Here is a 13265-nt window from a genome sequence, read left to right as displayed (position 1 = left end):
ACATTCAATATAAATACAAAAAGCATTTTATTTTCACCAAAAACTATTCATGCAAATACTGTTGTATGTTAATGACACTAAAAGCATATGAAGCAACATGGTTGTATGATTACAGTGCAGCTACAGCACGTTAGACTGAAAACAACAAACTTAGAACCATTGCGTTTAAAGTCCCTATTAAACCCCCAAAGACTAATATTGATGTATAAAAATTTCATATTTAACTTTTTATTCCCTCTTGAAAATAATTGATTTTGGCTTTAAAATGGCTTAGTCGTAACTCTACATTGTTGCATCCCATAAAACAGTGGTTTCCAACCTGTTTGGCTTGGAGCCCCCCCCCCCCATAAGCTGCACTCCAGCCCCAGCGCCCCTCCAGCGCGGCGCCTACCCTCCTACCACCACCACCACATAAGTACACTACAAACCATAAGAGGTAAGGTATTGAATTGTATTACTAATAGAAAATTCCCTAAAATTACAAAAATATATTTTATATCAAACCAAGAGTTCAAGAGTTGTACTATGATGAGGAGGAGAGAGTTTATGGCTGCAGTAAATTTGGTGACACTACAGTGCATAAGAGGTTTTTTTTTGTTTGTTTGTTTTTTACTAAAAAAATCCTTAAAATTATCAGAAAAAATATTTAATATCAAACCAAGAGTTGTAGTATGACCAGCAGGAGTCAGTTGCTGGCTGCAGTAAATTTGTTGAATATTTGTGTCTCTTCGCTGTTTGCAGCCGTTTTGCATTTTGCAGACGGTCCCTGTTCACTCGTCGCACAGCCGGCGGCTCATAGACACCCATGTTATTTCTGCAGCTAGAAAGACAGCGACTTTTGATTTAACTGGGCTTGTAGCACAACGTCTACCTTACAACCAGGACCCCAGGTTGGGAACCACTGCCGTAAAATATGCAGATTCACGACGGCATACTTTCTTAAAAGTGATTTAGAAATTTTTGATCAGCATAAATTAGGGTTGTGTTATTCTGTCAACATTTTCTGTTATTTTGTGTGTACTGCATTCCATATAATTGTGAATTGAGTTGAAATAAATTTACTAACAAAACCTAATTAAAAAAAACTTAAATAAAAGATCTTTTTCTTTTACTTATTGACACTCTCAGAATATCTCCCTGGATTTTACTACTAAACTAATCAAAGGTTTTTTTCCATACCGATGCATGATGTCAAAGTCCCCATCCTCATCCAAAAATGGCACATTTTCTTCCCCACCTTCAATTGCATTTTCTCCATGAGTGCCTGTCTTAGAGTTTCCACTGGATCCCCCTGGGTTCTTGTATTTCTCTTCTTTTACCATACCTTTGCCTTGGTCATTATTGTGTTTTTCTCCCAAGATCTTGAATTTGGACATGAACACTGGACAGACAAATACAGCAACATTGGAGAGCAAGGGGAAACATAGACACACATTTTCAGAAATACCCTTAAGATTGCATTTAAAAATGCAAACATATACTGTTCAACCTGAACGCAGCATGGCTCCCTCACAGCGTTACTGACAATATTCGGTGCACAAAAGCCTCATCAACTAGGACACATGATAAGATCAAAATCAGCATTTGCACCTAGTCTGTAATTTGCTGTTGATTCAACAATTAGAAAGTTGTTGAAGCTCCCTAAATTGATACCTGACTATGATTCATGATATAAATGTGTCTCACATGCTTTCATTTTTCTACTTACCTAGCTACCAACACGCGCATGTGACAACACTTAATAAGAGGTCTAAAAATAGAAATGTAATCATACACACCAGGCTGTCCAACACCGTTGAGGCGTGTCATAAGGTGCTGTGCACTAGGCAAGAGCATATGAACCTCTGAGAGCACAGTGTCATAATGAAAAGTGATCTGGTCCATAGCTGATCATTCATAGTCTTGGAACAGTTGACCACTCCAACCAACTGCTACTCCTCACCTGGGAAGACACAGATAAACTGACAGTTAGAACTCAAGTTTTCAGTTCCTGCAACCTTGAGGCCAGCTACTGCTTTCCACATCCATGTGAGCATACCATTCTGGACTTTGAAAACGGATACTTAAATAGGTCTATGCTGGTCTGTACAAACCGTTTCAATTTTGAACTTCCTACTGTGTTAAGATTCTGTACGCCACCTCCAAAGTCTGGCAGTGACTATTTCAATTAGATGTGGACAATGAACAGTCTCCTTGTATAGTCTCTCCTCCAAACAAGCATTTGTATCAGGAACCATTTGTTTTCCTTGCATTATGTGCAGTCAGCATGGTCAAGAAGTTTGGGCTGCACATGGACGTCCACAGAGGGGTTCGACCTTCAAGGAAAGTTTTTGTAATCCGTACCTTTGTGAACATGTGCAAAGCATGAACTGGCCATAATATACATTGATTAGCCACCAACTACTAACAGGGAAGTTGTTGTTGCATTGAAATGCTCTACTGTAAAACCTTGCATCCTGGCATTCATAGGGATGCTGGATCACACTACACACTAAACATCGTTGAAGACCACGCACAGTCTCCAATAGCAGGAGAGAACAAGAAGAAAGAAGACCTCGCCAAAAATGATAAGTGTAAATCTGGTCAATATCATCTACCAGACAGTAAAAGGAAATGTGATGGACAAAAAAACTCATCAAGTACCGTCACAGGACTTGAAACAATTTAATCCTGTAACAGAAATAGGACACTAGCGTCTTACTCAATGTGCCACCGACTGGCTCGATGGATGTCCTGCTTCATCTCTATAGATCTTTCTGTCATTCTGTCAGTAGCTTAACACCTGGTGATGATTCAAAAAACACACCCATGTCAACTGGTGATAGCCACAACTTAACACAGACAGATGGTACCTTTTCATTAATGAGGAAGAAAACTAATTATTACCTTACAAAGCAAAACAATCAACACAAAAGCATGTCCACTGTTGCGTTGTGTGTTAGTACATTCGCTGTAACAGATACAGAGGAAAACTTCGAGCTTTACTCAGGTTGAGAAACTGATGTCACATTGTCAAAACTAGACACACAGCAGTCTATGTAGATCAAACTGTAAATCATTTCACGGCTTTCTCCCAAGTTTCATTCAATGACCACATTTAAAAAAACTCCTAAACTCTTTTTTCATTCATACTTCATCACCTGCATAACACAGTTTATGTGTAAATATGCAGTACATTTTTCAAATATTGACACATTGTTTTAATAAACTGAAATATGTAGAAAATCTTAGCAGTGTATTTACAGTAAAATGTAATAATAATAATTCCAATAATGGAATGATTTTGGCATCACAGACACTGCAGTTAGTTTAAAAATCAACAGGAGACCTTTCAAGATACACCACCAGAAATGAACTGATGTTGCAGGACAGAGAGGAAAGTTAGAACCCTCACACCATTGTACAGTATGAGTGATTGTACTATGCCAGTGTTTTATTATTATTTGTGCATTCCTAGAGTTTCAGGAACTTATTTTTTATTTCATCCTTCTAGTTTGCACAAGTAGATTACTGTATGCAAACGTGTGTGCGCGTGTGTATATATATATATATATATATATATATATATATATATATATACACATACATACATATACACACACACACACACACACACCACACACCACACACACACACACACACACACACACACACACACACACACACACATATATATATACACAGACCCTTTCCAAAAAATTTGAATACCATGTAAAAGTTTATTTATTTCCATAATTCCATTCAAAAAGTTAAAATTTTATAGATTATAGATTCAGGGCCCACAATTCAAATGATTTCAAGTATTTATTTGTTTATTTTTACATAATTTGGGCTTCCAGCTCATAAAACCCACAAAAACAGGAATTCAAAAAATTAGAACACTGTGAAGCAATCAGCCCACATTTTGCAGGGCATGAATGTTTTAAACTGAGTGTCACACACTAATCATCTACTAAACTCAGAGCACCTGCACAGGTTTCCCCAGGTGTCATTAAATTGTTTCAGTTTGGTTCAATCGTCTCAGTTTGGTTCAATATGGGGAAGACTGCAGACTTGACAACTGGCCAGAAGACCATCATTGATACCCTCCATAGGATGGGTAAGCCACAAAAGTTCATAGCTAAGGAGGCTGGCTGTTCACAGAGTGCTGTGTCCAAGCATATCAATGGAAAGTGGCAGGCGAAGATGTACCAGCAAAAGAGATGACCGTGGACTTCAGCGGATTATCAAACAGAGAAGATTCAAGAATCTGGCAGAGATCCAGAGAGAGTGGAATGAGGAGGAGTCACAGCTTCAAAAACGACCACATTCAGACACATCCGGGAGATGGGCTACAACTGTCGGGTTCCTCGTGTCAAGCCACTTCTGAGCCTGAGCCAACGTAGGAAGCGTCTCAACTGGGCCAAGGAGAAGAAGGACTGGACTGTTGGCCAGTGCTCCAAGGTTCTCTTTTCCAATGAAAGTAAAGTGTGCCTTTCATTCGGGAATCAAGGTCCAAGGGTTTGGAGGAAGACGGGTGAGGAACAGGACCCAAGCTGCTTTAGGTCAAGTGTGAAATATCCATTGTCAGTCATAATTTGGGGTGCAATGTCCAGTGCAGGTGTTGGTAAACTCTGCTTTCTTAAATCCAAGGTCACCGCAGAACTACCAGAATGTTTTAGAGGACTTCATGATTCCTTCTGCTGAGGATCTGTATGGAGATGCAGATTTCATCTTCCAGCAGGACCTGGCCCATACTGCCAGAAGCACCCAAACCTGGTTTGATGCCCATGTCATCACAGTGCTTGACTGGCCAGCCAACTCGCCAGACCTAAACCCCACTGAGAATCTATGGGGCATTATCAAGAGGAAAATGAGGGGCACCAGACCCAAAAACAAAGAAGAGCTGACAGCAAGCAACACGGAAATCTGGGCTTCCATAACTCCCAGGCAATGCCACAGGCTGATTGCTTCAATGCCATGCCGCATCGAGGCAGTGATTAAGGCAAAGGGATTCCCAACCAAGTACTGAAGATTGACATATCGTTTTGAAGGTACCATATTTTGATTGATTTGATGTGATCCTAATTTCTTTTCTGCAAAAACTGAGAAGTAAATGGTGATTTCTTCACAGTATTCTAATTTTTTGAATTCTTGTTTTCATGGGTTTTATGCGCTGGAAGCCCAAATTATGTAAAAATAAACAAATAAATACTTGAAATCATTTAAATTGTGGGCCCTGAATCTATAATCTATGAAAGTTAAATTTTTTTGAATGGAATTATGGAAATAAATAAACTTTTCCATGGTATTCTAATTTTTTAGAAAGGGTCTTTATATATATATATATATATATATATATATATATATATATATATATATATATATATATATATATATATATATATTTATATATTTATATATATATATATAAAAGAAAATTAAAGCAGTTTAGTGACTCATGCACGGTATATACACTTTAGTACAGTAAATGCAGTGAAAACATGTATTCCTATTCAAGAAAGAAAACACTGATGTCTGGTCTAAGTGTTTTTGGTCAGTGTGTTGTGAGTGACAAGTTAGTGTGCAGTGACTATTTACAAAAACCTGTTTGAATGACTTTCTGTCCATATTTCTATCAGGACAGCTCATTGTCCCCTATCTTGGCAAGCCAAGCACCTTCTGTTTGAGTTTATTCTGTGATTGTATTACCGTATTTTATATGGATTGTGTTTGCCGAGTATTGCATAATTTTTGTGATGTCGACTACAGTGCTTAGATGGAGTTTTGTTGATCTGATGTGCTGCTCTGAATACACAATGTCCTAAATATAACTGTCGTAATATATATTGCTATGTGAGCCAAGATAATTCATACAACCAAACTGGAAAAAAATCTGCAAGCACAATAATATTGAAATCCTGTTGTAGTTTAGAATCAATTACCAGCACTTGTCATTTATAAGGAGACCCGGAGGCTGCATTCTCTGCACTTCTAGGACTGTGGTGTTTGTGTCACCTGCTGAGTCGATGGTAAAGAAAGTAGCAGGATTTCTCGCCGTGATGGACGACAGCTCATTCGTGAGTTCTGATCATGGATCATTTTATTATTTAATGTTATAAACATTTCTGATGTCTTCAATTGCACAACAAAGCCAGAAACAAACTATGCTTGGATTTGTCATTAAGCACTGCAAACATTTGTGTTTTTGCTACTGATAGCTGCTGCAAAACCAACTCTTAGCTTGTCAGGTTATTTGTTAAATTGATCATGATTTTTGGCAGCCTAACTCCAAGATGATAATTATCTACAGCCAGCATATTGATTAATACTTCTTCAATTCATATAAGCATGCTGAAATGAAAACTGTCTGTCAGTACATTAATGTAGCAATAACCTTCAGCATGAATGCTTGTTTATCAAGCATTGCTTCACTGTTTTAATGATGTTAATAATGTTGCAGGTATCTCGACTGGTCCCACTTTAAAGCAGGGATGTATTAATGCTGGCTGTAAAACTCCTAGTAGAGCTGCTGCTGTTGTTGTTCTACTGGTTCTCTGTCATAGTTTACTAAGAACCTTTATGGACTTCAGTTATTCCATCTGTGACGATTCCAAATGTCTGCTGTGAATAAGGTTAAACAGTGAAAGTACATTTTCCTCTACAGTATGTGTTTTCATGGTTAGTCTTTGAATTATGACATTGTTTTGTAATGTTGAAAAAATTAGCCTTGGTCCAGTTCTAAGATTAGGTCTATTTCAGGTATATGTATATTAGCAAAACGATCTAAAAGAGGCACAATCTTTTAAATCTTTTAAATTATAAGCATATTTTTTGTGAAATCATCCTTTAAAGCTCAAAGTCGGTCACTTTACTACAGTTAGCTCTGTTTGGGTCTGTTTCACCCTCCTCACGCACCCTGGAAAAACTCAGCGAGTTGCCTGTTCATCACTCTAGATCACACATCTAACCTTTATGTAACTTACCAAAGTTTATTGTTGAGTCTGAAATGGGCTCATTCTCATTTTTGCCCATTGTTGCCATTGGGGAGAGGGAAACATTCATTAAGCACGGGTTAGTCAAACAGGGTAGTCCATAAATACGTTAGATAATGGATAATGTAAACCTGTAGTATAGTCTCGAACAATTTTACAGGAAAAATTTATAAATACTTGAATTTTGATTTTGTAAATCTGCTTAAGCTGGGCTGTGTGCTGAGCCCCCTCCTGTACTGTCTCTACACCTATGACTGCAGACAGACCCACAGAAACAACATCATCGTCAAATTTGCTGACGACACCCAGTGGTTGATCTGATCTCAAAACGGTGATGAAACAGCCTACAGAGAGGAGGTCCAGAAACTCACAACCTGGTGTTCAGTAAACAACCTGACACTAAACACCTCAAAGACAAAGGAGATCATCATGGACTTCAGGAGGAACAGAACTGACCCTCCCCCCCTCTACATCAATGGCGAGTGTGTGGAGAGTCCACACATTCAGGTTCCTGGGAGTCCACATCTCCGATGACCTCTCCTGGACAGACAGCATCACGGCTGTCATAAATAACGCTCAGCAGCGGCTACACTTCCTGAGAGTCCTCAGAAAAAACAACCTGGACAGGAAGCTGCTGCTGGCCTTCTACAGTTCATTCATAGAGATCCTGCTAATGTACTGTGTTTCCACCTGGTACGGGAGCTGCACTGAGGCAGTCAAAGCGAGGCTTCAGAAGACAGTCAAAGCAGCACAGAGGACTGTTGGTTGTCCTCTCCCCTCCCTCATGGACATCTACTCCACCCGGTGCCTCAGCAGAGCTCAGAACATCATCAAGGACAGTTCACATCCCGGTTCTCAGCTTTTTGAGCTGTTGCTCTCTGGAAGGCGCTACAGATGCATTAAAGCGAGGACAAACAGACTTAAACACAGTTTCTTTCCAAGAGCCATCACCACCCTGAACTCTCACATCTCACACAAAGCCAACAACATAGTGTATCTGTGCAATATACACCACTGTCTCAGTCACTGTTATTTATATTCACTCCGTTATTTATCTCTGTTATTTATACTGTATATATGTATATACATTGTTTTTGCACTATCTTTAAGATCGCCTTGCGCTGAACAGGAGAAGCTCTGCAATCTCGTTATACATTGTATAATGACAATAAATATTCTATTCTATTCTATTAATATAACAGTTGCGACCTTCAAGTGTCTGTGAATGTTCCATGGAGTTTTGTCAGATTCAAAAATTGTGTTTATACACCCACACACACTATTTAGTACATTTGCATCTCTTTACACTCATTTTGCATAAATTACATCCCATCTGATGTATTAAAATATCGTTCCCTGGGTTAGTTTGTCTTGTATGAGTTAATATTTAATATTACAACCGTAAGTCGTGCACTTGTCTTGAAAAGAATGCTCTAATGTGCTGTCCTAGAAGTGCGGTCCAGAGAGTGCAGCCTCCGAATTTGCAGACACATACTAATGTTTAGAAGACCAAAGAGGATCGAATCCCGTTCCTTTTTTTTTTTTTTTTTTTTTTTTTTTAATGTTGCTAACGGTTTACACTGTGTGAAATAAGAGGTTAAGGCGTGGAGAAGCAAATGCGTGTTTTTTTTAGTGTTCTCTCATTTTAACCCGTCAGTTTCGGCTGCCATCATTTTAATGAATATAACGAATATGCCACCATAAACTACTAAATTCTGCTACTACGGCATATGCTCCCTTTACTGTATATAAATAGTGTATGCTGTTTATAGTCTTCATCCTGCCTATCCTGTACATGTACACCATATATATCATAGTGTTTATGCAGTTTATATTATTCATACTATGTATACTGTTTACACTGCTCATGCCACTATTTATATCTATATATCTTTAACAATATATTCATATATTAATGTGTTCATAGCGTTTTGTCCATACGGTAGCATACTGTAGGTACCATACGTAACTAATGGATTTTACTGCTACTTTTGCACTACTGTTTAGACGCTAAACTGCATTAGTACTTGTTCTCTGCGCAATGACAAACAGAATCTAATCTAATGTAATCTAAACATTTGGAGTTCGTTTCACTGGGTTTAACCATTAGTGATCCTAACCAGTTAACATGATCACCAGCTAAACTGAAACACCGGCGAGAGCCTAACCTGTGTATGCTAACTCAACGGGTGCATAAGAAATAAAGAATACAATAAAAACTATCAATGCTTCATAGTGAATTGATGACTATGTCCAAAGTACATTTAAATCACAAACAAATGGTTTGACGTTAACTCACCAACACCAGCAGACGATGCACGCGGCCATGATAGGAGGGCGTTATCAGTGTTGCGCATGCGCAGTCTGGATTGTCTCAGGAAGTTTTGCAGAAGTTGGTGAGGAATTTCCGCCACCTGCTGGACAGAAGAGGATGTTCATTTAAAATGTTCTGTACTCGTAATTATAAATGTCACGTTGTGGATGAAGTTACTTGTAAAAGTATGTTTTCCTACCTCTGACCTCTCCGCTTGCGCAAGCCCACATCGATAAAGGAGGTGAAGGGTCGGCGGAATCGGTTTCGCCTGGTAACCGCTTCTGATTGGTGGGAAAAACTACAAGGCAGGCAGGTTCGAATCAGAGCATATAAATTAAGATTTATATTCATGCAAGTAAGTAATAATTAAGATTCACTTTTAAATTGCATTGGAATTAATATTAAAAATAATTTAATATTAAAAATGATTTCATGTTTTTGGACTGTGGGGGAAGCTGGGGAACATGGTGAAACCTGTGGCGCTAAAAACATAGACAGTACAGGCTGTTATTGAAAAAAACGAATGTTATTGAAAATAAATTTGTCATTGAAAGCTCAGGCAACACAGCCCTGCCTCATTATGTTTAAATGTGAAAATAATTGATATGTATGTATTTTGAGATTTCTAAGATCCTTATGAATCTTTATTAAATGTTTCAGAGGCCTTGATTTGTTGACAGAGGTAGTTTGTGATGCAGTTGAACTGTACCGTCTTATTCTCAGTTACATTAGTGGATTGACATAAACAGGATACACCTCATAAACAAGGATGGATGATTTCATAATTTTATTATTAACATTGCTAAAATAGATTAGCCTACATTGTACATGCATAGCTGCTGTTTGTCTTCAAATCCTGTGTGTGTGTGTGTGTGTGTGTGTGTGTGTGTGTGTGTGTGTGTGTGTGTGTGTGGGTGTGTGTGTGTGTGTGGGTGTGTGTGTGTGTGTGTGTGTGTGTGTGTGTGTGTGTGAGTGTCATTGAATACATTTTTAGACCACCCTTGTCTTCTTCAATTTCTTGTTCATTTTAATGCAAGGTACAACTAAAAGTACATTTGTTTGGACAAATATAAAGATAACAAAAATAGCTCATAAGAGTTTAATTTAAGAGCTGATATCTAGTCATTTTCCATGGTTTTCTTGATAATAACCAAAATCACTTAAGTGCTTAGATCAATAGCTATGGCATTGTACTGCCAAAAAAACTGCTTTTAGGCATTCCATGTATGTAAGTAAGTTGGCTGGAGTGGACATCAACCAAAAACTGGAATCATCACTTAAGAGAACCTTAGCCCGATCATAAACAGTCTAATCCTTGTGATCCCCAGCAAAGAGTAACCGGCCTTTCCTCTGCCTTTCGTGGATGAGGGGCTTCTTCCGTGCCCTGTGTGACTTCAGACCAGCTTCAAGAAGTCGGTTTCCAACCGTCCTTGCCGAACAAGTCACATATCTCCACAGTGCCCACTCATTTTTAAGGTCCCTGGAGGTCTGACAATGATTCCTGACAAAGGAACGGATGAGTGTGCGGTCATCTCGTAGAGTAGAAAAAGGTTTGTTGCTGCGACCAGCTAGTAATTTGGTAGTACCATGTTCGGCTTGTTTTTTCTTGGTGTAATGAACTGCTGTCTTGCAAGATCTTCATTTTTTTTTGCTATCTGTCTCTCACTCGTGCCAATTTCCAGCAGTGCCAAGATAGTTGCCTTTGTGGCTTCATATAATTCTTTTGTTTTAGGCATTACGTGAGAGCTGACAATTTCTGAGTTGCGCTACGGCTTGAATGTAAGCAGGACACCACTCTGGGCCTTTGCATGTGTAGTGCTGCTTATGACATGAAATGGTCTCTTATATACCCTGGGAATACAATTAAGTCAAGCACGTCAAATAGGACATAAAGTATTATGTAATCAGCTGCATTTATTTTTTATTTTTTTGTCGTGTTCATTGCATTCTTTAAGTAATATACCCTTAGTGGTACCAGGCATTAAAATGAACAAGAAATTGAAGAAAATAAGGGTGGTCTAATAATTTTTTCCATGACTGTATTTAATGTCAGATCCTTACACCATAACAATAAATTTATGAATCGGTTTCAATGTTGGCTTGTACTTTGTATGTGTCATCTGTGTTACTCTTATCATGCATGTATCCCAATGTGTGTTATATGTTTCCTTGTCCCCCACCCCACCTCTTCTACCGTCTCCCTCTCCCTCCCCCTCCCCCTCCCCCACCCCTATCCCCTCTACCTCTTCTGTCCTTCTCAACCCGCCGGTCAGCGACAGATGGGTCCCCCCATATGGCCTGGCATGTCTTTGGCTGAAATGGCCAGCTTTATGTGCCATGTGAGTTCCCTCACACAGTGACTTGAAACAGCTTTTGCTTTCACATTTATCATATTTAAATATAATATTAACCCAAAACTTGTTTGTAAATACTGAGTTTCAAAAAGTAATGTTGCTGTTTTTCTGGTCTTAAACAGCAATTCTCAGGCAGAAGAAAAACATCCATCCACGGAGCAGGCCATTTAGAATAATCAGCTAACCTCAGCATATTTTTGGACTTTGAGAGGAAGCTGGAGTACCCAGAGAAAACCCACGCATGCACAGGGAGATCATGCAAACTCCATGCAGAAAGATCCTGGGAACCGGGGATCTTCTAGCTCCAAGGCGAAAGTGCTAACAACCACACCACTGTGCAGCCCCTGAAAAAACATCCATCCATCCATTATCTATACACCGCTTAATCCTCCCTAGGGTCGCGGGGGGGTGCTGGAGCCTATCCCAGCTAACTCGGGCGAAGGCAGGGGACACCCTGGACAGGTCGCCAGTCTGTCGCAGGGCCACATACAAAGACAAACGAGCACTCTCACATTCACACCTACGGGCAATTTAGAATAATCAATTAACCTCAGCATATTTTTGGACTGTGGGAGGAAGCCGGAGTACCCGGAGAGAACCCACGCATGCACAGGGAGAACATGCAAACTCCATGCAGAAAGATCCCAGGAAAGCCGGGACGCGAACCAGGGACCTTCTTGCTGCAAGGCAAAAGTGCTAACCACTACGCCACTGTGCAGCCCCCTGAAAAAACAGTTCAGTGAAATTGTATGTCCCGTGAATTCCTTCAAACAAAGTGACTTGAAGCAATTTCTGCCTTCATATGTATCATATTGTTAACCCCAAATTCGTTTGTAGATACCGAGTTTCAAATACTGCAGTGTTGCTGTCTTTTATGCTTTCAGCAGCATTTTTTAGGCTAAAAAAAGGCTAGGCACAGCACATCTCTGAGCAGTAACTCTAGCCACAGCCATTGGCTGTTATTTGTGACATGCAACAGTCAATCAGTTACTGCTATGAGCAAAACATGCTAGAGACCAGAGAGTGACTACAGAGAGAGAGAGATAGCGAGAGCTGCATCAGAGCTACAGCAGTGCAGTGAAATTTGTTTTGTGGTAAAAAAACAAAAAAAAAAACAAAAACAACAAAACAAAATAAAACAATAAAACAACGATACCAATAATTGTAAAAATGCCAAATATTGGTTTCATCTAGTTGGAACAGTCTATTTTGCAGCACGTAAATTTCACAACATGTAAATTTGGTTAAGTTCTACGTCAGTTAAAAAGGAATGTCTATGGTAAACAATGATGTTTTAATTTATTAATCTAGCATCCTCAAGCGTAAACATGTAAGTGGAATCATACACCTCAGTAACAGGTTGCTTACAGCCGCATATAAAAAGACCAAGACAGAAGCTCTGTCGGAAGCTCTGCTTTCAGTTCTTCCTTCCCAGTAGCATAATCTGACACTGGTCACTGGTTTATGGCACCAGCTACCCCTCCAGTTTCTAATTTCCTGCAAAATTCTTACAAACTAGGCACCTTCCCCTTGGGCCACGAAGTCTGTTCATTTACAAACAAAATTACATCCCCTTTTATTCAATTGGGTTTAGGTCAGGTGACTGTAGAGGCCAGGTCATCT

The 13265-nt window shown here is 39.3% G+C and overlaps 1 protein-coding gene across 1 annotated transcript in view; it reads right to left on the bottom strand.

Annotated features, from left to right (window-relative positions):
* The window catches only part of mettl22 (methyltransferase 22, Kin17 lysine), a 28832-nt gene extending 20980 nt beyond the window's left edge, over window positions 1-7852 (bottom strand). Inside the window, exons 1-3 of the mRNA XM_055005422.1 lie at window positions 7665-7852; window positions 1779-1942; window positions 1180-1381 (exon numbers count right to left, since the gene is read on the bottom strand). Coding sequence (XP_054861397.1) covers window positions 1180-1381; window positions 1779-1884 — 308 coding nt within the window. The 5' untranslated portion in view covers window positions 1885-1942; window positions 7665-7852. The remainder of the gene's footprint in view (window positions 1-1179; window positions 1382-1778; window positions 1943-7664) is intronic.
* Between the last annotated feature and the right edge of the window lie 5413 nt (window positions 7853-13265).

Source organism: Amphiprion ocellaris, chromosome 19, assembly GCF_022539595.1.
Source record: "Amphiprion ocellaris isolate individual 3 ecotype Okinawa chromosome 19, ASM2253959v1, whole genome shotgun sequence".
NCBI classification, from domain to species: domain Eukaryota; kingdom Metazoa; phylum Chordata; class Actinopteri; family Pomacentridae; genus Amphiprion; species Amphiprion ocellaris.
Note: the sequence above shows the minus strand (reverse complement) of the source record. Positions and strands in the feature narration are given on the sequence as shown.